Below are 26,634 nucleotides of genomic sequence, written 5' to 3' on the forward strand. Positions count from 1 at the left end.
TAACACTTAAAATAACAGCTAGCATCCTTTTGAGACTTGGCCCGCCTCTGTAACTTCAGTCAACTAGAAAATGCAAATGGTTCCTATGAGCGTGGCAATTGATTATCTTCTGCCTTCAGATGTTAGGATCTAGCTGTTCTAATGATAAGATTTGGTAAATAACTTGGCTCAAAGCTGAAAAGTTCAAGATGAATGTTAAACTGCAAAGTACAGTGTCCTTATTAGTACAGGACTCAAAACACGCAGCAGAAATTTAATGGCAACGTTATTATCATAGTTTTTTAATGTTTTGTTGCTAAGGATTTTTTGACACGTGTCAAATTTCACTAAAATCTTCATATGGTATTATGCAAACTGTTGACATAAATGCAGGTTTTCTGCACTAATAGATAATGTAGCAGCTAAATGAAGGTTTATCTGCACAATTAGGAGAAAATAGTTCAATTATTTTCGAGAATGATGCTGGCTGTGTGTGTTTGTATTATTTCACAGTCTACTTGGTGTGGCAATGACTGGTTAGGAACATGAGTACAGTTGCTTGCTCTTATAAATGTTAGATAAAGATAAACCTCTAGTTTAGTCCTTGGAAACACTGTCTAAGAATTCTATTGAATTTCCTGAGAACGGTGCTACAAATCCATTCATTAGTGGAAGCCGAGGAGTGTTCCAGTCCATGTTTCATTGCCTGCTGTGACATACGTGCACTCCTTACTTAGAGGGGGAATAACATGTGAAATTGTGTCATTAGTGAAGTCACTGTCAAAGTCATGTTCATGCATTTGTTGACCTGATCTTGGAAATGGCATCTTGGGGATATTGACTACTTAAATTCTGAAGCAAATGACGCAGATGAGTAGGTGAAAGGACAGATGACAAAGTTTTAGTGCAGATGGACTTCAGTATTCTTGAGTATTAGACCAACAGATGCCTCATGTCATTAAGTGAAGAAAATATAAACTTTGCTTGACATGCATAATAGCCTCGTGTGTTAATGCAGATTGGGAAGCAACTGGCTGAGTAAGAGAAAATGAGCCAGAGATTACAGTGGACACCAGGATCAGTTAGTCAGCAGTGTGCAAGTGAGTAGAGCAAATGACACTTTGGGCTGCATTAGGAGCATCGCATCCAGCAGATTTCAGATGAAGGAAGTTGTTGCCTTCCACCACCTGAAATGCTGAAGAGGCTATTCCTGGAATTCTGTGACTAGTTTGAGGAGAATGAGAAAGAACTGGAAAAGTGCAGGAAAGAGCTACGGAGGTAGTCAGGGTCCTGTAATGTGCAACCCATGAAGAGAGGATCAGGAGCTGGGATTTAGCATTGTAAAAAGGTGGCTAAAGGGTGATCTAACAGCAACCCACAGTTATTCAGGGTAGTTACCAAGATCATGGAGATAACGTTTTCTCAGTAATAGCTTAGGAGGTTCAAATTAGACATCAGAAAGGGTAAAATAGTAGCACTTTTTCTCTTTTTTTTTTTTTTTGTACTGAAAGGGTACTATAGCACGGGAATCATTGCAGATGGTATCTCCATCTGTGAAAGCTTTTGAGACACAGCTAGACAAAGCAATGGCTGTATTGGAGAGTGTTGGTAGTAGCTCAGTGTTGAGTGGTAGATTAAACAAACAAATGTATTTATATATTAAAATTTTCCCTCATGGCTTCACTTTTTGGCTGGGAAAGTTTCAGAGTTTCAGCACAGATGTCTGATTTTACAGCTAAGTTAATCAGATACGTTTTTGCAACCTGAGTGAAGAACACAAACTACCAGAGCTGTGCCTATAGTGTTTCAGGCTACTTTGGAATGAAAAAAAACTGAAGGAAAGAGAAATAAGAGCACTAGAGTTTTAGCCACACTGTTCAAGGTTCACATTGGGTCATCCTGTTTGTTTTTACGAATTGTAAATTCTGTTTGTTTATATGAATTTTTAAGGTAAGGTAAGTGTATTTGGGTAACTCAGGTGGATGAGGATGCTGAAAGAGAAGCGAAAAGTAGGAACAAGTGGTTTTTGTAGGCAAAACAAGGGTTGGTTGGAAATACAGGAGTGCACAAATTAGATGGAAACACAAAAACAGCAGGAATGGTAAAAAGGGAGGGAAAACAGGATTGTAGGGATATTGTTGAAAGGAGATCTGCCTTGTCAAAATGTAATGAGGAGGCAAAAAGAGAAAATGATGGTCAAAGGCCATAGTAAGTGGTAGACTGCTCAGTTTTGTAGATTGCAGAGCAAAGTTCCGAATTTCTTCTGAAAGAGTAAAATTAATTAGGACTGAAGCTCAGTTATGTAATGTTATTTTTTTGTTTAAAAGCATGGCTTTTCGGGCAGTTCCATTTTATGTAATAAAGCTACAAAATGTGCTTTTTGTATGCATGCTAAACAATGTCAGTTGAGATGATGGAAAATTATGTAAGTTGTCATGCTGTTCTATACTATGAAAATTTGAAGATGTTATTAATGTGCCTTTTAAACAGTCAGGAGTGAATACAAAGCGGAGAGAAGTTTTTTTTATCAATCAGGAGTCTATGTGGAAAGTTGAAAATAATACAGTTTATCATTTAGTTTCCCAAAAAGAGATGGCAGGAGAAGGGCTCAGGTAGATCTGCTGGTAGCCTTTACTTTTAAGGAAAAAAAAGTACATACAGGACAATGGTGCCTGAATTGAGAGCTTAAGAATAGGCAGTGATAACTGTGTGTCGCCAGAAGGTCCACAGTAATGTCAGCCTGTGGTTATCAAACATGTTTGGAACAGCAATCTTTCATCTCTTTCCATTTGTGGTTTTATTTAAGGGAAACTTGTATGTAACCCATTTTGAGCCCAAAAGGAGGAAGAGAAGGTTATAATCGATGTTTCAAGTTAGATCTGCCTACGTAAAATTTGTAGAGCATTTTTAAACTGTTTTTTTTTTGAGAGAGAAAAATGAGGAATCTTTGGTGAACCATATAGTTCATTTCCATTATTGTATTTAATCGCTTGTTGCTGTTAACAGATTTAATACTTGAAAAACGCAACAAGAAGTGTTCAAATGATGGCACTCTTCAGTCATTCAGAAGCTCTGTGTATGATGCAAAGGTCCGGTGTAAATGCAGTCTGTGGGGAGATTTGAAATTGTTGAGTCCACTTTTGGGTCAGCCTTAGTACTGCCTGCTGTCAGCAGACTCTGTGCTGGGGGTCTGTGGGCTTTGGGGGCCAGGCTTTTAAGATACGTTCACATTGGAATTTACTTGTTTGCTGATTACTCCTTGTTTAAGTAAAGAAGAACATAGCATACAAAGTCACTGAATTTTAAGGTGTCAGGCGCATTTTAAGATACCACTCTTCAAAACTTGTATCTTGAACAGGATCTGTCATGTGATTTAAAGCCGTCCACTTGGAAAGTTATTTTTAGTGTAACTTACTAATGTTTATAAATGTGTCCATAGACTCAATTGGGAAATAATGAATACCGGCAAATCCATGTGAATTTTGGGACGTTAATGAAGTGTTGTGTAGAATGCCTTATTTGCTTAAAACAATTTATTTCTCCTATCATAAGGCATAAGTATGTCACCATCATGGCGGAACTTCCAATGAACAGTTGAGTACTCAGCTCCCATAGGAATTAAGGAGCATGGCAGGTGTCTGAACTGGGAGGTTCTCACCTGGATTTTATATTTCGTTTGAAGCTGGAAGACTGTTTAGCTTTTGATTTGTTTTTAAAAGTTTTTTTAAAGGCTTAGATTTGATTTATGTTCTTAGGGCTTATCGGTAAATTTTTCTGTTGAAATCACAGATTAAATTCATATTTTCACATATCACTAGAAAAACTAAGATGAGACAGTAATATGTAAACTATGCTTTACATATTGAAGCACAGTATGCTCACTAAGTACAGTATGACTACAAAGAAGTATATTGGTGTGCTTCGCATTTTTACTCAGTTAATAAGTAAAAAACTAACTATCGCCTTTTGGTTGAAGCAGTTACTATGTTTTGTAAGGTTGATAATGCATTGTTCAGTGTGGCACTGTTAGAACAGACATCACTTCTGATACGTGTGGAATACGTGTTCTGACACTTTTGTGGAAGCTGTGCTAGGTCTCTGCTGGACCGTAATCAGGATTATGAAACAGAGCTTCAATATTCCTTTTACAGCGATATCACAGCACTTAATATAATTTATCTTTCTTGGAAGAAGGTTTATGTTTGTTTTAATGATTTCTTGGGAAATGGGTGGAATGAAATTAAAAGGAGGAGAATACTTTCCTTTTTCAGAATATTTTGCTCATAATAATAGTGTCTTTCAAATATATCTGCAGTCATGAAAACCTGCTCTTTATTGGGAGGGGGCAGGGCAGTGAAAATCTCGCTGGCCTTGTTTTGGTCCCTATATCAGTGTTTGTTTCTGAAGAAGTTTTAATATCTGTGATTGATTTTGTAAGGACCTAGGAACTGATTTTTGTACTCATTGTAGTATTCAGTTATGATCAGATCACAGCAGCTTTGGAATTCAGCCTTTCTGCTGTCAGAGTCAATGAAGCATTGTCTGTCGTGGGCGTGTTTTACAAAAGCATAAAGTCGGTGTATTTTGTCTTGACATAATATGCCTATCCCACGTTTTAAACTTGTATCAGCTCTGTAACGTAGTCATTATTTTCTGATTTGGATGGAGGTTGTTTTTGTTTATCTCGGGTGTCAGTGACCTCCTTACCATCTGTTTGCTTTTTCTTTGGCATCTTCTCCATTTTTTTTTTCCTTACTGCCAGTCACAATCTTAAATAATCATTTTATTCAAAGATTTAGAAATATTTATGTCTGCATCTTCCTTCCATCCATTAACTGTGTCACGTGCAGAAGTAATCTGGCTTGATTTCATTTTATTTTTTTTTTTACTACGAGGGGAGGAAAAATAAATCACATGAGCAGAGTGTTTCTGCAGCATCATTCCTCCAATTTCAGACATACGGCATGAAAGCAGCTGCAGTCAGCTGACAGCTTGTGGTTGTGTTGAGATGTATGTGAGGAAGGGGCGTGCTGTTTTAAATGCATAATAAAGCTGTTGTTTCGTCACCAGGAAGCAGGGATGGGAGAAGCCCAGGGGAAATGAGAGACAGTGATGTTGCTGTAGTGGAAGGGAAGTCTTGATTATTAGAAGCAGAGCTCTCTGCAGGCAGCTGTAGGGAAGCACCAAGGCAAAATGGCACAAATGTATTTTGTTTTCTGTAAGGGTAGGAGATAAATGCAAGCAGCGGATACAATCCTGAGATGGACACGCTCAGAAGGAAGTTATTTTTTATGCTCTACTGCCCTTTACCTCTGTTGGTACCTTCCAGTGAAATCGGTGTACTTGTATTTTTAGCTTGCTGTATCCAACATCAATATGAAAACATAATTCTGTCTTTACATCTGTAAGCAGCTTTTACTATGTTTTCCTGTTTTCTGCCAGCTGCAGTTTACAAAGGATGTCAGAGCTCTGGTAAGAAGCATACAGTAGCCATTTCTGATTTTCTGTAAGGCATGTTTTTGTTCAGTGATTTGTGAGAAGCAAGAATAGGAAATGGCAAGTTTGTTGGAAATGAGATAGATAGAGCTGAATTCTCTTGATAATGCTAATATCTTAATTTGTGGTTTGTGCCTGTTACTTGGTTGATTTTCTTTCAGCGTGCTTTAATATTTCACTAATGCTTAGTGTAACATTTATTGCACCACTGTTTTAAATGCCTCACTCGTCTCTGTACTTTGCTCTGTATTAATTGTATGGCTGCCCTTAGACTTCTGTAATCTGTAGTATTAAAACAGGACACATTGATATTCTGGATTTGAGCATGTTATGATTTGGAAAGCAAATGCTGTGATATGATACCACACCTAAATGTGTGAAAGCCCTGAGAAATCATTTTAATCTTCAACTGCATTGGCAGGCTCTGCTGTTGGCTCTTTATTTCATTATGTTTAAACTGAACGGAGTCATGCTGAAGTTTTTAAGTAATGGGCTGTCAATTAGAAATGCTGTATGCTTCTCATTAACTTTTTTTTGTATGTGTTTTTAATTTCAAAATGGTAAATGTTGCTTTTCAAAAGCAAGGCTACTGAAACATGTTACATTCAATATAACCATTTTTTTTTTCAGGAGTCAGGCTCTAAAACACAGAGATAAAAATAAATGCACTAAGGAAATACATCTGAAATTTTAGTTTGTTCTAATACTGTGTGGTTTTCCTAATGTTTGTGTCTCCAAGTTTAAAATGATGCATATTATTCATATTTTTGCAGTAAAATTTGTGTGCCATGTACTGGCTGTCTCCCATAAAATATAAGGTTACTTTTAGGGTTTTGGCTCTCAACAAAGATCGTTACTGCTTCAATTTATTTATTTTATGTTGAGGTACAGTAGCTTTTATGAAGAAGACATCTTAGAGAGATGAGTGTGTGTGTGTGTGTGTGCATACTTTCACATGTACTAAGTGTATTGACTTCTTTTATACATGATACGACTAGAGAATTTTCTAGCGCTAGCTGAATTTATTGTGCAGCATTTTAACCTGTCAGTTGCTGTAAAATTCTGGTCCCCAGCAATATGGAGCTCAAATGGTAAGGATGGTAGTAGAATCGTGATTGAAAGCAAAAAATAAAGGTTGAGAAAAATGATATGTTTTCTGCTTATGGATTGCTGGCAAACCTGACTCAGTAATCTCTGCCTTTGATATCTCCTAGCATTGGTCACCAGTTCAGCTATTGAATTGCTGGGGGAGGGGATGTCTTTAATTATTTTGTTTACCCTGTTTTGTGTTCACTAAGGGGATGGAATGCTATTCTTAATTTTTTTAAACTGATGTTTTGTCTACAATTACATGTACTGTGGATTTCAAACTTGTGTTCCATCTCTTGAAGTTTGTGCAAATGCCATATTTGTGGTCTTCTATGTCTCCTTTACTACTTAATACTCATTGAATCTTCTGTCCACAGGCGTATTCCCAAGATGCCTACCTGAAAGGCAATGAAGCTTACAGCGGTAATGCCCACAACATACCTGAACCACCACCAATATGTTATCCACGCCTGACATCTACCACTTCTGTTGTGGCACAAGCTGGTGATAAGCTATCTTCTGATTTCTCACTGGGGAAACAGCAAGTCAGCAGACCAGTACGGGCATTGACACAGCCAGAGAGGGCTTACAGAATGGAAATACAAGTGCCTCCGTCACCAACAGACATTGCAAAATCAAATACAGCTGTGTGTGTTTGCAATGAAACTGTAAGGACTGTTATTGTGCCTTCTGAGAAGGCTGTAGATTTGCCATCTTGCAGAAATAATCATGCTGGTCCGTCACACAGGACAGAGGAAATTAGATATGGCTTAAAAGATCAAACCACTCTAAAAGCACGAACCACATCACCATCTTCTTCAGTGTCCACTGCCATTGTACTTCCACAGACGCCATTAACAAGGCCAGGTGATCCAAATGGAACAGTGATTAAGGCTTCAAATTATGTAGTATGTCCAGAAGGAATCCCAAGCACTAGGCCTTCTGTTCAAGCCACAGACTCTCCCTCTGTCTCTACAAATCATTACAGCTCTCCATCCTCACACCAGCACATAGACTGGAAGAACTATAAAACCTACAAAGAATATGTTGATAACAGGCGCATGCACATGTATGGCTCCCGAACGATACAGGAAAGATTAGATAGTTTAAGAGCAGCTTCTCAGAATACAACTGATTATAATCAAGTGGTGCCAAGTCGCACTGCTTCACAGGTACGACGCAGGAGCACCTCTCATGACAGGGTTCCACAGTCTGCACAGATCCGGCAGCGAAGTGTATCCCAGGAGCGACTTGAAGATCCTGTGCTGATGAAAGAGTGGCCACGAAGTGCTTCACAAGATACGTTAACGTCGCCTTCAATCAGTTCTAGGAATCACAGGGCTCGGTCATGGGATTATCTCAGCAAACAGGGTGAAATGGTAGAAAATTTTCATTCTGAGAATCTGATAGCAGACACAAATGGAGACAGGAGAAAGACTTACAAGTGGACAGGGTTTTCTGAACAAGACGATCGGCGAGGTATTTATGAGAGACCTAGACAGCATGCGTTTCATATGTCCCTTAGAGGTCAGAATTTTCCTATGGCTCCAAGTGGTTATATTTCAGAAAGCAGGAGAGTAGGTAGTAGAGCTTCTCTGCCTGGTTCTCATTTTCAGAAAGTTCCACCAGATATAAGAATGTTGCAGCCTTCTCGAGAGCTGCAAACTCCTGGGGGAATTTCAAAACCTACGGCTGTTTCACAAGAAAGGTCATCTCTCACAGCAGCCAGAAGTTCTAAAAGTAGCTCATTGAAGAACTCCTCCTATGCAGCAAAACCGTCGTTTCCCCTTAACCAGAGCTTGGATGCTGTTGCCAGCAAAGACCAAAGAACTGTTAATCACTCGCATCAGAGCGGCCTGCTAAACCAACAGTCAAGGATCCGAGGAGAAGGTGCCCTGGATCACAGAACAGAAACGGGCAAAACCGTGCAACCCTCCTCTTTGTCTCCAACTTCTACTAAACTTGTTCAACAAACAAGTGAGAGTTCAGCTACCTCTGATAACACAGGTGTTTCCATCAGAAAAAAGAGTCATGATTTTGAAAGAGAAAATGCCCATGAGCCTGAAATTCTGCAGACAGATGCTCAAGGGAATGACAAAGATGCAGTTGTCATGCGGGACAAATCACCTTCTGGCCACCAAACTCCCCAGCCTTTGAGGCATCAGTCCTACATCCTTGCGGTCAATGACCAAGAGGCAGCCTCGGACACCACCTGTTGGTTACCTAATGATGCTCGGAGAGAAGTCCACATAAAGCGAATAGAAGAAAGGAAAGCATCAGGTTCCACCCCGCCTGGTGATTCCTTGGCTTCTATTCCATTTATTGGTGAGTTGAACTGTTACAGTATACATTGTGCTTTCCTATGTTAAAGAAGATGGAGAGCTCCATGCCAGGTAGCTGACTTCTGTTCTTGAGAATCATGGGGTTGAGGGCTCTTATTTCAAATAATATTAGTGTGGTAAAAGCTGGAAGCAGTTTTCAATAGAGAAAAAAATACTCTTGTTTAGAATCCAGGAGTAGTATTAAAAAGTCTACAGTGATTTAATTTTTCTAGAATGTTCCTCAGCCCCCTGGAGAAGTCTCTGTTATGTAACTGTCTGGTGATCACTCCACTTAATGCTCTGATGTTATTTGTGTGGACACCTAGCAGTTACAGTGCCTTTTGAAACATCTTTACAGTATAAAACATAGAATCCAGTAAAAGGAGAATAGGGATGTAATGGCAATCTATGGGGAACAAAATTGGTTTTAAGACAACTGGATAGGTAAGGAGAAAGCTTTCTGAAACAGATGAGGCTTTGCAGAAATGAAGGCTGTTTCAGGTGAAAGGATAGCAGTAAAATGAGGTGGATGTGCAAGTAAGCAAGCTAATAAGGTTATGAATTAAAACATTTATGGGGGCAGAAGATGTGACAATTCATCTGTGGGCTGTGATATAAAAAGTGTTAGAATTCTGTAGATCTTGAGTCGTACAGTCTGAGCACTTTTCTTTTTTCTTCCAAATGATCTTTAGCCTATGGAAGGATTTTAAGTAGTAGCAAAAAACAATCAGGGAAAAGGTGTAAGATGTGTGAGGATGTGGAATCACCTGCAGAAGAGAGTTTCGGTGACAGAGTGAGGTTCTGTTCTACTTCAGTTCTGACTGTCTTCTGGCATTTTTGGTTGTGACTGGTTTCATTCTTTGGAGTCCAAGTCTCTGCAGACCATTTTCCACACAAGCTGATTTATATTTGCACTGATATATATATATTATACTGAGTTTCGTATAACAACTATTTAAAAAAATACTGAATTTTGATTGTCAAAGTTATGTAAGCGAAAACCTAATCCATAAAACCATCGAAAAGTACTGAGAGCTGTTAAAGGGAATTAAAGCTTTCTTGCTTTAGCACAGATGTCTTCTAATACACATCTGTGGAATGACTTTTTCCCCATATTTATCTATGCTATCTGCTACTAGATTGAGCAAAATGACAGAAATAATTGAAGGAGATTATGAAACAAGATGCAGTATTCCATTCTTCTGACAGAATATTAACCATTAACAAAAATGCTTTCCTTAAGAGCTAGCAGATGGTTTTCATGTATTTTTTCCTTGTTGATTGAGAGGTTTGTAGATCCTTTAAAAAGAAAACATTAGTATTGGATACGTCATTACTTTGGACTCTTCTTGAGACTCCATTTATCTTTCTTCCTGCATTAGCACAGGTCTGTTAGGCGTGTAGCCAGTCTTTGCACATGTTTTCTACAATTTTATGCCTAAAGTCAGTGTTAGATGTTTGATTAAGTTGTGTGTGCTGTTTGCACTCACTTAAGAGTGCTTGCTGGGAGTTTTCTGACTCTATATAATCTAAATGTTGTGTAGAAGTCAGATCGATACCTTTTATGATAGGAGAATGTGTTGAAAAGATTTAAATGAAGATGTGCCATGAGTTCTTAGTCGTGTGGCTTACTTCCAGATTTTAGAGGAAATGATGAAAGTTCAAAGGAGCTTTCAACATGGCTGTTGTGCTTCATTCTAGTAGTAGCTGACCAACTCAGAAGACAAGAAGTTGTAACTCTCCATCACAATCTTTTGGCCTAATACCACATGAAGCTTTGTGGATGTGAATGTGCTGTGCTCCCTTGTCTCTTGATCTGAACCTCCTGGGCTGTACAGAAATGCGAAGTGGTGCTGCTAGAACACCAGTACAGTGCGTCACAGCAGCACACAACACTGCCTTCCTCAGTGGGAAATGCTTGTGCTGGTAGTGGAGCTGTGGGAAACTTCCACTGCAGTTCCAGCACACTCACGATGGAACAGCTCTCCCTGAATAAGGAAGAGCGTCAAATGCTGTTAAAGCTGGGTGTCTTAGGAAGATAGAATTAATGTGCCTGATTCTAAACTTGCTTGTTCCGCTATCATTATGCCTAATTACAGTTACACTTATAAGCTTAACTGCCTCTTATCAGACAGATGAAACGCTAGATCTACTTTGAAACTCAGTTAAAAGATTTTTTAACTCCTTTGAAGGAAAATTGTTGGGATTTTTTTTCTACTTCTGTCTGGCAGTTTAGAGGATGATAATTTGAATGAAGATAAAAGGTCCCTTCCAACCAAGTCATTCTGTGGTTTACCTTGCTGTTGGTAGCTGCATTAAAAGAAGTGGATATGACTGGATCATAATTTGGTAGGAAACTGAGCCAGGATCATTTTGTTGGCTTCTGCGTCCATGTTTTGTGACCAACCAAGCCCAATAACAGGGTGATTTGCGAGCATCTCTTTCTGTGTACCAAGATTCCTTGCACTGCACACAGAAAGCTGAGCAGACTTTCCATCACGCTTACTTCTGGCAGCTTCTTGCTGAGATTATGGCAGTGTGTTGGAGAACTGCCTTTTGACACTAGTCCATTCACAAAGTGCTGTAGATTGAGTTGAGTTGTGGGTTTGCTAATGGTAACGAGATACCTGCTGTTCAGAGCAAGGTTTGGAGGTAGATGTAGTAATGTCTTTTGTAAGAGAAGTGGATCTGAAAAAATTAAACAACGTATTGCATGCTGAAATTCTTTAGGCAAGTGTGTGTTCTTGGGGAATGAAAAAGTTGCTGGTTTTACAGAAAAACACATCCCAGCACTGTGAGCTTCAGTACTTCCAGTGTGCTACTAAATACAGCCTATTGTGTTTAGATTTGAAAGCTGCTGTTTCTATTCCAGGTCCAAAGAAGGGCTCTGTTATTGAAATGTTATCTTATTGTTTCAAGCTATAGCAATTAGTCTAATGATAGGTTATTCCCTTTAACCAGAAACTTGTCTGTTCTCTGGACCAGTAAAAATATCACCATCTCTGACAGTGATTATTTTAGCAGTTACAGTGTTCAATGTATGTTTTTCAGACTTACAGCTTAGATGCAATTTCTCTGATAGGAAACAGATGGTACATTTCTGATCCATATGTAATTTTCAATGTGTCAATCACCTTTTGGATGGAAATTGTTACTTAACTTTTTTGTAACTACAAGAGAAGAAGTTGACACAGGAAAAAAAAGCATTTTAATACATTTCTTAGGTGGTTAGTATGCATGCCTATGACTTGCAGCTGGCAGTGGAGAAAGTGATTATGGTGTCTTTAGCTACCAGTGGAGTTTAATGCTTTGGCCAGTGCTGTTGCCTGAATGTTCTTCTCAGCGTAGGTTTTGTATCGGGTTATCAAATTAAAATAACTTTTTAAAGGATGTATTAAGATCTCTGATCTAAGTTAAACATTGTTTTAGATTTTTCTGATCAGTGAAATTTATAGTTTTTTCCTGTTCTGGACTTTTTTTCAAGCGTACAGAAATATCACATAAGTACTAACAGACTTTTCCTCAGAGGTGTGGTCCCATTTTGGAAAATATCTAGTACAGTCTTACCCTAGAAAGTTTTCAGGCCATTTCATTTCACTGTTAATTTGTGAATAACCAATAGAAGATGAGCCAGGTAACACCGAAGTACCATAGAAATAAGCTGTCCTCTCCCTGCCTGATGGAACACAGATACCAGCATACTCCATGTTGATCCTTTTCAATCTCCAACCACCTGCACTTTACAGCATTCCTGAGCCAAATGAGATTTCTTTGCACTCCCAAATGTTTACTGGGATTAGGGGGTGAAACCTTTCAAGTTCTAAATATCTTTCTTTAATTGAATTGTTTGGTCACTTCTCTTCTAGTATGTTGGTGTTCTGCTTCGGCAGTGCCGAAAGCAGAGATGTATAGATTTTAACCTTTTCAATGCCAAGAACTTCTTGAAAGAGTGGTGAGTTTTTCACCTTTGTAAAAAATTAAATACGTACCATACTTCTCAGCTTGAAGCCCTTCTCTGGAGGCACTTTGGGCTCAGAAGATTATATGAGTACAAACAGAATGCAGTGAGGAGCTAGAAAATGAATTGATGTGTGTTTGTGCAACACACTATGAAGAAAGTTATGTAGGAGTAGAAAAGGTTTGGAGTATTTTCCCCTTGTAATTAGGATATAATTGAGAGAATATACATGTTCTTTTTTTACTGTAAGAAATGCATCTAGCTGATAGAAACTCAAAACCTCAGACTTAAACAGCGGAGGTCATTGCTTGTCAACCCATAGTGTGTCAGTAACTTAAGGGCAAATGCTGGCTGAACTTGGATGGTTGATAGGCATGATTTAAGGAAAGTTTAATTTTAGCATAACCTGTTAGTAGTCAAGATGAATACAAAAATCTTTAGCCGCTGTGATTCAGTTTTTTATACAAATAACTGGCCAACTATTCTAATCCATGAAAACAGAAATGTAGTGGCAATAGAAACAAGAGCTGACATGTTCATTTTTGAGGGACTGTTGCTTCATTATTTTAACAATAGCATTGGTGCAGCTTTAGACATGTCACCAGTGTTTCTAAGGTAAGCATCAATCTTCTGTTTTTTTTCAGAGTCCTACAGTGTGTCTTGCCAAATTGCTGTTGCTCCAGGCTGAACATTTCCATATCTCTTATGCAAAAAACAATTTTTGAATCATTGTGGTATTCTGAAATTAAACAACCAAAACACAGAATAACAAGTTAGTGTTGAAAATACCACTTAAAATGTTTGTTTAATTCAAAAACCCGCTAAAATTTGAAATTAAAAGTTTGTAACTTTTAGAAGAGTTTTAGTTGGAATGGGAGCACTGGCCTTGTTTGGTAAATGGTTAAGGTTTTCAAAACAAATCTGAATATATCATTAAAACTTAATAATTACAGGTAATAAAGGAATATGGTGAGAGTTCTTGACCAAAACAATGTATATTGTGAATTGTGTGTTTTTTGATCATGTGGCAGGATGATGGTGTAAGCCGGTCCCTTTAGAGAATGTAATGCTTTCTATTGCTGTGTAGACATGGATAGCTGTGCGTTTGTTTGCTTAACACTGAAATGAACAACATATTATCATAGATCTTACATAAGGAATAATATAGGGAAGCCTTTTTCTGTTTTAATGAAGCTCTGTCACTATAATAAATATGTTATTTACATGAGTGTGTTAACAGAAGGCTGGATTTGATTATTTGGGAGGCTTGTTCCAGTCCTTTTTTCTGTGTCTTACCAAAATGAATGTGATCAGCATGCAGACATGTTTCCAGTATGTTCGTTTGGCTACACGAGGGTAATTACGTAAAGTAGATATGTGAAGTGGTTCTTTGTAAAGACAATCAGTGCTGTCAGCATTGCAAGTACTTAAAAACCAGCAAACAACAGAATCTTAACCAGCAAAACCTTTTTAGAATATAAAGGGCAGCAAGTCTTGACGATGCAGCAGCTCATGCTTCAAGATAGGCAATTAAAAGCCACTTCTGTGGGTTATATATCAGTTTGTTGTGCTATTAGTGTGAGAGCAGAGTTAGGTCAATGTAGTTCATTTTTGATTGAGTGAAATGTTTTTATTTTGTTGATTTTCTGGCCTTCTTACTATGCAGATGAAATTATGTACATAGTCCTTTCATTTGACTGCCTTCCTGACAGACTTCTAAGGAAAATTAAGTCTGTGAATAGGTAGATCAATATTAGTATCAGTGTCGGTGTTCTGCTTAAATTCATCTGCTTCCTAGGTTTCTTGGAAGAAAGGCCTCTGAGGTACCTTTCTGAACTTCCTTGCCTGTGTGTTAATGAACATCCTCTCTATTTGATGTGTTGTTTGTCTTCTTTCTTCACTCTTCTCATGGGTGCATTTTCTTTTCAACCTCTGTCCCTTTCTCAATTCTCTGCCTTTCTTGAATGAAAATAATGCTTTTATTTTTGACAGTTTTAGCCCTTTGCTTTGGAGATAGAAATCAGTATGTGCAACCTTGCCCTTCAGTCTCCTGCAGAAGGCTGAGGTGTTGACAGAGAGCTATCGGTTAAAATTCCACAAGATTGAGTATGAAAATTGCATGAAGTACTGCATAGAAGCACTTTAAACACATACCTAATCCAAGATTTCAGTATGGTTTTCAGAAAACCTATGATACTAGAATACTGCATCTTCTTCTGCGTATGCAGTTTGGAGTATGGTGTCCCAAGTGGTTTTGTGCATGGGAGCACGTTATCTTAAAGTACTTGACATGAAAAGCAATTTAAAGCTATTTGTAAGTGTATGCTTCTCAGTAAATAGGCTTTAATGGTTGAAATCGTTAAAAAAAAAAAAAAAAGTTAATAGTCTTTGTAAATTTTTTTACATGTGGAATTACAGTCTATAGCCATATACTTACGTTGTCTGTTGAAACTGAAATCTCTAATTAGTGTTTAAAATGATAATGTTGTGCACACTTAGTAAGTAATGCAGTTCCTTCTTAAAACCTTCTGAGCTGTTGAGATGCTGACTGCAACATTGCCAGGTCCAAAGGGCGCTGAATATGAAAGCTGATTTTTAGCTTTGGAAGTGACTTTTTTTTCCCCAGTCACCAACCAAGAAACTTGAGGTGACCTCATCCACAGGGCAGGGGTGGTGCATCCTCTGTCACACTTGTTCACCTGCATAGGCCTCCATTTGGAGATCAGCAGTTCTGCTGCTATAGATAATGAATTCACTCTATGTAAAGTTAGGTTTGTGTCATTGAAGATCCAGAATATTACACATATTTTTATCTTGGATAATTTACATGATGTATGGATGCCCTCCCTTTGTAGGTCCGTAATCTCCAAGTGCATAACAGCAGAAATGTGTTTTTGTGCACACATTTCTTTGTTTCAGTTAGCAAATCAGCTAACACAAGCTAACTGTGCTTGGAGCTTTCTCTTTTTTTAAGAAATCCTCACTGTCTTACCTCCTATAAATGTTCTCACACTGGAAGGCTCTCCATGAAGGCTGGCTGTAGCTGCTCACCAGGTGCATACTTGCATTGCTGTGTATAGAAGTAGTATCTGTCCTTCCCTTGGGAAGCAGGTAGAACAAATTTTTCAAATCACTGATGGCAAACGGAGTATTACATTTAGCTGTGTTTTCTGCTTTGCAGTTATCATGTTGTGAAGTTCAATTCTATCTTTCTTTTTATTGTAACTAACCAAATTGTCACCATCAGTTTGTGGATTTTAGCTGCATACAAGAATGAAAACTGGCAGTTTGAAGCAGGAAGGTACCTGTATTGAGGTGTCTGACTGCATGTCTCAGAAACATTCTTTGTTGTATTATTAAATTATTAGTATCATATATAACTTGTCAAGCTTGAAATAAAGTTCTTATATTTTTGAGACCATTTTTGGTCTTGGAAAAACTTGAAGGAGAATTTTTTTGTTTATTTCCTCTCTAGACTGGAAAATAGGAATTCTGATGTAAAGAACTGGCAAATTAGTATGCATGTTTTTTAACAAAGGCAGTACATTACATTAAACACTTCTACATACAGACATTAAAGCATTAAAGAATGTGTTACTGCTCTTAGTCTTCTCTAAGTAACTGTGGTGATTTATTATCCTGACTTTGTGATATTAGAGTGGAATTTCGTTCTCTGTTCACTTAAGAAATGGAGTGAAGAGTTGCAACCTGTGTAGAAATGATCTCGAGTCATTCTTGAAGTATCCTTGTATATATTGATGCTGAAGTGCATTGGTCTGAGGAATGATGTTATAGGTAGTTGATTTTACTATATATTGGTAATTCAAGAAAATTGCTGTAAATTTCTATGCTATAAATCTGTTTAGTATATTGCAAAAGCCACTCATGACCTGTTGGAAAAATGAAAATTAATTACATGGTATTCCCTGTTATGTAGCTTAACAGGGAAGTAGTTTGAGTGTGATAGCAAGAAAATGCTTTTCTCCATGCAAGTGGTGTCTGTTCCATTTAGGACCGCATTCAGATCTGCTCATCAGGGATGATTTGTGCTGATCTTTGCCTATAGGCAGAGGGTAACAGTGGTCCCAGAGTAGGATTCTGTTTCTCATCTGTATGCTGCTTAAAGGCAGGATGAGCTTCTTGCAGCATCCCTGTCCAGACCTGCTGGGAGAGCTGCACTGTGCTAAACGTGCATCCATGCTGGCTGTTGCTGCTCCTTTTGCAGATGAAAGCCAGGGCTCTGATCTCCATCTAGTGTGAAGCTGTGCATTTAGGGCATCCATAGCACAGGCTTTTGAGATAAGAGGGATGCCCACAGTCTCAGTTCTGAACTCACCTCAGGGCCATGGCCACGCACTGCTGGAGTACGTGCTCTGTCTCCAAGATGCAGCATTCTCATCCAGAAACAGCAGCAGGTCTCATCAGGTGGCACCCACTTCACTGTTAGAATAAAGGAGTAAAGTAATAACCAACACACTGTGTTAAGCAATAACACATAATACAGTAAGAGACATCAATTACAGAAGCATACAGATATTATGACACAGAATTCTACCATAGGTCTTGTAACCCTGTAATATTCTCCTCTCTCCCACTGAAAGCAGAGGTGTGCTCTGTATGTGTTTTTGTAATACGCCACAACATCAGCATTGCTGGACGAATTGGGTTCTCACTGGTACAAATATTTGAACATATGTATTTGAAAGATTCATTTTTCTTTGTTGTTTCATACAGAAGGCTTTACAAATTCTGACACAGGGCTTTCAGAACTTAAAGGAAGTACCTCTGAAGAGTCAAATATCACATTTGCTGAAATGTAAAGAATTTTTCAAGCACTTGGACTGCTGTTCCACAGACAGAATCTTGTGTTTAAGTAGCTTTGCTGTGGACTGCTGTGTAGTGTTGCCTGAGCTCCTGCATTCACACATCCTGTGGGTTTGTTTCAAGTGGTAACGTCTTTAACTTTCTGAAGTAGAGCCTGTGATGGTTTGAGATGAGTCTGTAACAGAACTGAGTTGCAGCTGAGCACTCGCAGTTTATGTTCTCTGAAGTAATTCATCTGAAAAATTGTTCAGTGAGTGGAAATATTCATTAGTCAACATCAGTGTGTTCTCAGGGTTTGCTGTGGGGAAGCTGAGCAGATGAAAAAGATGACAGTAGGACAGTGAGCTGCTGTAGTTTGGAAAATGGTAGCACAGCTGAGGTTCTCTCTCCTTGCTGCTGCATTAGAGAAGTCTGTAAATGCTTCAGCTGATCACTGGATGCAAACAGAACTCAGAACTTATTTCCATTTAATGTCATGGATTTGCTGTGAATTCTTTTGCTTTCCTTTTTATTCATGTTCCTATTTCACAGCTGGCTTAGGGGTGGAGGGTTATGCTCTAGAAAATAACAAATAAAAATCTTTAAAATTACTGTATTTAACCATTCCATGCAAAGTAGGGCTCTCATGGCTGAATCTTTCTGTACTTTAATATTTGTCATCTTGTTTTAAACTTACTTTGCCAGATTTTGTGCGCTGCCTTTAACAGAACAGCTAGTGACCGTTAGAACAGCACAATGCAGCTTACGCAGTTGTGTTGGCACAAGGCAAAGAATAAACCTCTGTTTGCAAGTGTCCCTTGATTTCAATGGGCTTTTCAGAAGCTCTGCATATTGCAGTTCTTAGCACCTAGGATACATTCATATTCATTATGGCAGTGCAGTCCAGCCCCTGCTCGTGACTTGCTTCTCTCCACCCCTCCTCTTCTTCCAAAGTATGAAGTACAGTTATTTCTGTCGCACTACCGAGGTGTGCTAGAAGATGTTACAGCTCTCTTCTCAGAGTGTTCGAATAGGCGTCTTTCAGCTTCTGATGTCTTTCCAGATGCATGTTAAACAGTAGAAATACTTAAAGCTTTTTGGACTCTTTCACGATGACTCGTGTGGCAGTTGAGACTGTGAGGTGCTGGGCATGTACGGCATGCAATCGTTTGTATGAGCAATTAGTGGAAGAAATAATTGGTATGTAGAGGTGCCATCTTTGATAACATGAATACTTGCTTATTTATATGAATGTGTGGAGGATGGGAGGATTGGTACTCTCAATGCTAATAATATTTCAAATATTTTTTGTTTGCAAGTTGGCTGTGTTGTTGGATCACTGATTTAAACCAAATAGCTTCTGGTAGTTGGAATGCTTGTGTTTTATTTTAGGAAGCAGTACTTAGTTGTCTCTTGAGTTTACAATTACAGATGTATGATGTTTTTCATATGCATGCAAACAAACAAAACCAGTCTACTTGAAAATCATGTTACAAAAGATTAGCGCAGAATTTCTGTTTGATTCTCTCGTATAATCGCATAATGATCATGATTTTCTTTGCCCTTATCCCTAATGTATGATTTAACATCCTTACAAAATGAAGCAGATTTTCACGTTTAAAAAAAGAAAAAAAAACAAACATTTAACAGTATGCATTAATTGGACTCTCGATGTTTGTATGAAAGACTTTGTGTTTAAGGCACTTAATATAATATCCCAGCAATGACATGTTCAGACAGCCGTTTAGTTTGAGCGTTTGATTAATGCATTTATTGTTAATTTATGACATATTACCTTTGTAGATGAACCGACTAGTCCTAGTATTGACCATGATATTGCACACATTCCTGCTTCTGCTGTTATTTCTGCATCTGCTTCTCAAGCACCTGCTATAACAACTGTTCCTCCCAGTCCTACATCTCCAATCCCTTTAATTCGGCGACAGCTTTCTCATGATCATGGTGAGTGGTGATTTGATTTTCTTTCCATGCTACTTTTTGCTTTTAACTCTCTGGAGATCAGGTGTGAAAATCGTAACCTCTTTACTGCTTGACATAAGCTGTAAAACATGAGTCAGTTTCCTACCATTTTAAAATACTTCTACTTCCTTATAGAATCCATTCGGCCCAGTGTCCTGGATAGCCAGCCTGCCACAAAACCAGAGAGATCGAAGTCATACGATGAAGGACTGGATGACTATAGAGATGAGGAAAAATCGTAAGTTCATGAAAAATGTCAGTTGATTTGGAAATTTTTTTTAAGCTTGTAAAACCTCATTTGAATTTCTGTTTTTGTCCCAACAGGTCCATTAAGCATGTATCGAGCTTAAAGGGGATCAAGGTAAGTAAATATTTAACAACTCTTAAAAATAGTAAACATTACTGCAGCAAATTTCATGAATTATACAACTGATTTATACAGAATGATGCGTTGAAGACACATGAACATGATTACTATTGCTATCCATCAAATCATTCTTACTTTGTATTGATTTTAAACATTAAATGTTACTGTGTGCTGTGCGTGAAAGACGGTCTGTTGTTTTGTAGGCTCCCCACTTGATTCATGATTTTCTTTTTCCTCAGCCTCTGTAAATGAAGCATATCTGTGCTGCCTCCAGTAAAAGCTTAATAACAAGAGTCTGGGGTGTGTCCCATTCTGGAGATGGGCAAGATCATTATTCTTGTACTATCCTATGGAAACTTTAGACATCATATTTTCCAGGGGAATATTCTTAGGGACATTTTCCTGAATAAGATATCAGCTTTTAAAGTGAGGGACAGAATACTCAATTGGAAGGGACCTGCAATGGTTGAGTCCAACTATTCAGCCACTCAGGGCTTACTAGAAGTTGAATCGTGTTATTAAAGCTTTTATTTAAATGGCTCTTGAACACTGATAGATGTGATCTTGCATATAGAAATCATAAAAAAAAGGGTCTAGAAGTGCAATGTGAATTTCCTTCTGTGATGTTCTCTTTAGGTCACAGACAGTCAGAAATCTTCCGAAGATTCTGGTTCTCGAAAAGATTCTTCTTCAGAGGTCTTTGGTGATGCCTCCAAAGAAGGGTGGCTCCATTTTCGTCAGCTTGTTACAGACAAAGGAAAGGTACCTTTCGTGGTTTTATTTTTTCATTCTATTTTTTAACCTGGTGAAAATACTTAAAACTGGCAGAGAACTGTGGTAAGAAACTTGAAGCTTTCTTGTTATTCTTTTATAGTAGCATTTTTTGAGATATGAACATCAATGACTATGACAGTTTTAGAACTGTTTGTTAGAAGATTTATCATAATGAGTTTCTTAGTTTCCTTTAGAGACTACTTTTGAAAGTATTTCATTTCTGTGAAATTAACTGTTTTCAAACAAGGCAGGTAGAAAAATCCATCCTGAGATAAATTAAGCTTGTAGCCTTCTTTCTCTTTGCTAATAATGAGAAGCAATAATATTCATGAACATTGTGGAGCTGAGTTCACATTAACTTCCTGCATGTGTATGGGATAACACTTAAGAAGAAGTGGGAATGTGGAATTGCATTGTTATGTAAATGTGAGTCTGACTTGAATAAATGAATAAAGACTGGGCAAGAATCTGCTAAATTTTTTTTTTGCTATGTTTATTTTAAGGCATCTGTGAAATTCTGGTTGCATTGTTACTGTCAGTTGAACTCTCAATGGGTAATCAGGGAGGACAGGCTTTATAAGTTCTGTTTTCTGACAGCAGTTAATGAGTCCCACTTTTGTGAAAGCTTTCTGCTGATAGTTCTTAAGTCGACTATAGAGAGTTTGTAAAGCTTCTGGAGGTAGCTTATCTTAACCCAGATTAATGGTAGCAAATAAAGAAAACTTACATACTGGTTTATATTTTTCAGCGAGTTGGTGGGAGCATTCGGCCATGGAAACAGTTATATGTTGTTCTTCGAGGTCATTCACTTTATTTGTACAAGGATAAAAAGGAGCAAATGACCCCATCAGAAGAAGAGCAACCTATAAGCATCAATGCTTGTTTAATAGACATTTCATACTGTGAAACCAAGAGGAAAAATGTATTCAGACTCACCACATCAGACTGCGAATATCTGTTTCAAGCGGAGGACAGAGATAATATGTTAGCATGGATTAAAGCAATACAAGAAAACAGCAACTTAAATGATGAGGTAATTGTTACATTATTTTTAATACTACAGCAAAATTTGTAATCAAACCATCGATCAAAATGTATGCAGGAGCACACGAGAAAATGTGACAGGTAAGGTAGTTTGGTAAGTAAACTGAGTTTGTTTTTTTATTAAAGCATGATTATATTCTGATTATCAGTATTTTGAAATAAATGAATTAATGTAATTGCTGACTTGACTGTAGATAAACTTTATATTAAGATAATAAAAATCCCTAATGTATCAGTCAAAAGTAATTGTAGTATAGAACCAGGCCTTGCATTATAAAGTAGCATGTTCATGGTGTGATAAGTTTCTCGGTAGTTAGGATGTTCATTTCTTTAATTAAACTTTGGTGTTTTTTATGAGTTGAATGTTAATGTGAAATGCAAAGCAAGAATATGCTGTTAAGTACAACATATCTGTCCCAAAATGATCTTCGGTGCATTTTCATTTCAGTGATGAAGAACATTTTCATGTCTGTGGGCATACATATCTGTTTAGTTCTGAAATAATTACCAAAATACGTATATAATGTGTGTGTCATTAAGTGGATAAAAGCATGTTTTGAATTCAGGGCAATTTCAGTTCTGTGCGTGGTACTAACTGTATGACTACTCTGTGTATATAAGATTTGATTCTTTCCAGAGCAGGTTTTGTTGATTTGCATGTTTTCTACTGGAAGTAAATTCCAGTTTAACATGATTTAGTCACATACCTACTGCTTTGGAAATAGTAGTATCTAATGTGTAATTACTCACTTGAGTTTTCCCCATGGTTTTCGAGTGTTCTGTGTTTATTGCTCCCAAGAACTGCCTACTAGATTTTTAGATGTACTGAAGTGTTGTTTTTCATATGTGTTCTGTAGATGGGAGGAGGTAATGTTTTCTTAAAGTAAAACTGTTGGTTGTATTTTGTAAGATGATAAAGTAGATCTCAATTCATTTTATAGGACACTGGTGTCACTAGCAGAGACCTAATTAGCAGAAGAATTAAAGAATACAGCACGATGATGAGGTAGGTAAATTACATGCTGACAGTAGCTTTTGTATGTATGATTATCTAGATTCTTTTTACTGAAGTAATGTATCTTGCTTCAGTTCTTCAAGCAGCAAAACAGAGCCATCTCCCAAAACACCTCGTCAGAGCCTAAGTATCAGGCAGACTCTGCTTGGAACTAAAGCAGATCAGAGGACGCAGAGTCCACATTCTCCCAAGGATGAGTCAGAAAGGAAGCTTCTCACTAAAGGTTTGCATGTTTCTTTTTTTTTTTAATAATAATTTCTTTAGTTTCTTAGAGCTATTGAGGTGCTTTATTCAAGTTCCTCAAACGCAAGAATCTACATGTGTAAACCAAATATGAGCTAGTGACTGTAGCTGCAGCTGCATATATTTCTAACAAACATTCCCTTACTCATTCTGTGATGCAGATGTGTAGGTAAATAGCAGATGTTAAGTAAATTATAAGCCTACTGAAATATTATTTCCAGAGATAGTCAAGTAAGAAGTACTGTTGTATCAGAAAACTTGCAGTGCAGGGTGAATGGGAATTGTAATTTGTTACATGAGTTGTATAATGGAAGTAAAGAGTTCAATTGAACTTCTAATCTGATTTTGTATAAATAATATTATAAAGTGTTTGAGTCCCTTTTGGGACTGATTTGGAGCACCTGAAACCTCCTAATTACTGAAAGTAGGTCTGCACAATGTCAAATATTAGTGTGCCTATATTAATTTCATAACTTTTATATGTCACCGTTACTCAGTAGCCATGTAATCTTTAGGGAATGTTGTGAATTTTATTTTTTTAATGTAATCTTCGTATATTTAGTCTTGGAATGATAAAATTCCACCGTATCATCCACCTGCTTCCTTTTTCTGAGTATGGGTATATTCATATGTATCAGCGAGTTGTTGTGGGAAGGGAGGCTAAGAAAAAAGGTGAAAAACAGGAAAGGATAGTGACACACTATTTTCTTTTTTGTAAATGTTACCTGGATTTGTGGTATCTTTTGTGACTTAAATGCCTTTATGTGTCTTCTTTGCTTTCTTACTTACATAATGCTAACAACAAAAAGATGAGACAAGCCCACCTAAAGACAAAGGGACTTGGAGAAAAGGCATTCCAAGCATTATGAGGAAGACATTTGAAAAGAAGCCATCTGCAGTAGGAACATTTGGTGTCAGACTGGATGACTGTCCCCCAGCACATACCAACAAAGTATGAAAGAGCAGTTTTTCTTTCCAGTGTGATTTTAAATGCTTTTTAGTGCTTTTTCATGTATACTTTAAGAATGTGTGTGTGTGTATATATAAATACATACATATATATACATATAAAATGTTTTTTTCTTCAGTATATCCCACTGATTGTTGACATATGCTGCAAGCTAGTTGAAGAAAGAGGTCTTGAGTACACAGGTATTTACAGAGTGCCTGGAAATAATGCTGCCATCTCAAGTATGCAAGAGGAGCTCAACAAAGGAATGACGGACATAGATGTTCATGATGATGTAAGTCTCCATTCAGTGTTTTCACTTTGAACTTCTGAAAGCTTTGAGTTGTGCTATGATTATAGAAATACAAAGACTATATCTCTTTTTCTTCTAAATGTTTAGAAATGGCGAGACTTGAATGTCATAAGCAGTTTGCTCAAGTCCTTCTTCAGAAAGCTCCCAGAACCCCTTTTCACCAATGGTGAGTTGTTTACCTCAGTTTTTTTCTTTATGAGCTACTGTTGAGCAGTTGTCTGGAAACTTTCAGATGATTTGAGAGAAAGTGCAGTGAAACCAGTTCTGCAATAAATTCTTTTACTTCCTTAAAGAACAGGGAGTCACGGTGGTAGTCTCGTTCTTAAGAACAAGAGCAGTAAATAGAATTTGTCTAATTGTACAATAATTACAGTGTTCAAATATTGTGCCAAAATATTTCAGTGTATCCATGTTAATATTCTATTTACTTCAGCATACTAAACAAACAAAAAAACCCATCCAAATCTTATTTTTTACTTTTATTCTGTTGCTATTTCTGGAATAATTGCAGGGGGTTGAAAGGCAGCAAGAATTTGGTATTAACTCTGATTTGGTGGTAATAAACAGATCTTTACAAGTTAGATCTTGAAAGATTTCCACTAGAAATAGTAACAAACAGAGAGCAAAAGCAAAACTTGACTTTGGGAAATTTTTTTATGCCATGTTACCTCTGCACGATTGGTTTTTGTACTTACAAAACTTAAATAAACCAAACAAAATAAAATTTTCAGGGGAGATTCTGAACACGTTCCTCTACTACCACAAATTTGAGTGTCATGTTTTTAGATTTGGGGAGATTGCAGGGGTTGAACACAGGGAGTGCAGCGGATGAGCTTCACTCTGTTAAAACCACCCTGCACACTAAAGAGATCAGGTTTTGGAGTTGGAATGTATTTTTCTCACAGAGATTTTAAGAAATGCAAGCATGAAAATCTTAGATTTTAACATGAAACAAAAATCACTGACACTTGCAATTTCACTGTTAAAATGGTCTATGAAGGCTGTTTATTTTCTTCACGCTTACCTTACTGTTTCTGTATGCAGTATGTACCCATACTTACAGTTTCCAAAAGTCTTAGCTTTGTGATCAATTTCTGCTTTTTTAACAGACAAATATGCAGATTTTATAGATGCCAATAGAAAAGAAGATCCAGTTGAACGTTTGAAAACGCTGAAGAGACTGGTAAGCTGAAATCAGGCGTCTTGTGTAGTATAGGTATACCCTTGTAGGTATACTACAAAATAAGCATTAAACATTTAATGTTCTGAGCAGTGATTGTTTCTTTCAGATTCATGATTTGCCTGAACATCATTATGAGACTCTCAAGTTTCTTTCTGCACATCTCAAGACAGTAGCAGAGAACTCTGAAAAGAACAAGGTAACAGAAACAATAGCATAACGTGTTTTGCTTTGATCCCTTTCATTAAGGGCAGGTTTTAGTGCATGATTATTTCTGTTGACTAAGTCTGTAGCTTCTTATTTTAGACGAGCTAAAAACCTCTGTTATGTTGGAAGATTTTTGGATTACATCCGTTAAAGTATTCATGTTTATTGTGTATTAAGCTTATTCAGACTGGTGCTAGTTGTTCTGTGAGTAACTGTTTGCATTCTAGATTTATCCCAACTCAGTAAACTTCATATAATCCACTTAGACACCAGTAGGAGTGTCTGGCAGCTGGTTTAAACTGACAATTAATATGCCACATATTCTCAATATAAAGCCTAGACATGCATAGTTGGCTTTGAAGATAGCATGAAAGTGGGTCTCTTATAGCACTCTCTTGTAAAACAAGAACGTTTTTACAGCTCAGACTCCCATAAAATACAAGATCAGTCCTTACTTTTATTAGATTTTTATTAGATTTTGGAATCTTTCAGAGTAAAAAGTTAGGGGCAAATCTTAAGTGAATGCCTATGACCTAAATGAGCCAGTTGACAAAGGCTTGGCTGCATCAGCTTTGTGTGAAACCTACATTCCTGGACACTGAAATCAATTGAAGACTAGGATTTGCTATAATAACTCAAATGTTTGACCTTTTAAATACTTTCAGTGGTTTTAAGAGGGGGGAAAAAAGCATGATGTGTAGGGTAGCAATCTTCTAATTAACATCTTTTGTCATTTCCACTGCTTGGGGACGTTGGCTTTTGTTTAGTGCTTCTCTATATGCTATAATCCGACTGTAAGTGCAAATAACAGTATCCTTTTTTTTTCAGGGAGGCATAGATGAATGCAAAGCTGTGCAATATGGGTGTGCTTGTAGGTGCTCACATCAGGGCAGATGGCATGATGCCTTGTTGCAGG

The 26,634-nt window shown here is 37.5% G+C and overlaps 1 protein-coding gene across 5 annotated transcripts in view; it reads left to right on the forward strand.

Annotated features, from left to right (window-relative positions):
- The window catches only part of ARHGAP21 (Rho GTPase activating protein 21), a 96,297-nt gene that overhangs the window by 62,157 nt on the left and 7,506 nt on the right, over window positions 1–26,634 (forward strand). For 2 of the 5 annotated variants that reach the window (XM_015853293.2, XM_015853291.2), the window contains exons 7-19: window positions 6,942–8,889; window positions 19,450–19,608; window positions 19,762–19,864; window positions 19,951–19,987; window positions 20,630–20,755; window positions 21,516–21,800; window positions 22,753–22,817; window positions 22,901–23,049; window positions 23,879–24,021; window positions 24,158–24,313; window positions 24,419–24,497; window positions 25,441–25,514; window positions 25,621–25,710. In XM_015853293.2, coding sequence (XP_015708779.1) covers window positions 6,942–8,889; window positions 19,450–19,608; window positions 19,762–19,864; window positions 19,951–19,987; window positions 20,630–20,755; window positions 21,516–21,800; window positions 22,753–22,817; window positions 22,901–23,049; window positions 23,879–24,021; window positions 24,158–24,313; window positions 24,419–24,497; window positions 25,441–25,514; window positions 25,621–25,710 — 3,414 coding nt within the window. Of the gene's footprint in view, window positions 1–5,421; window positions 5,452–6,941; window positions 8,890–19,449; window positions 19,609–19,761; window positions 19,865–19,950; window positions 19,988–20,629; window positions 20,756–21,515; window positions 21,801–22,752; window positions 22,818–22,900; window positions 23,050–23,878; window positions 24,022–24,157; window positions 24,314–24,418; window positions 24,498–25,440; window positions 25,515–25,620; window positions 25,711–26,634 lie in introns of all 5 variants that reach the window. The other 3 variants (XM_015853295.2, XM_015853292.2, XM_015853294.2) reach the window with 3 other exon arrangements.

The sequence above is a fragment of the Coturnix japonica genome, chromosome 2 (assembly GCF_001577835.2).
Source record: "Coturnix japonica isolate 7356 chromosome 2, Coturnix japonica 2.1, whole genome shotgun sequence".
Taxonomy (NCBI): Eukaryota; Metazoa; Chordata; class Aves; order Galliformes; family Phasianidae; genus Coturnix; species Coturnix japonica.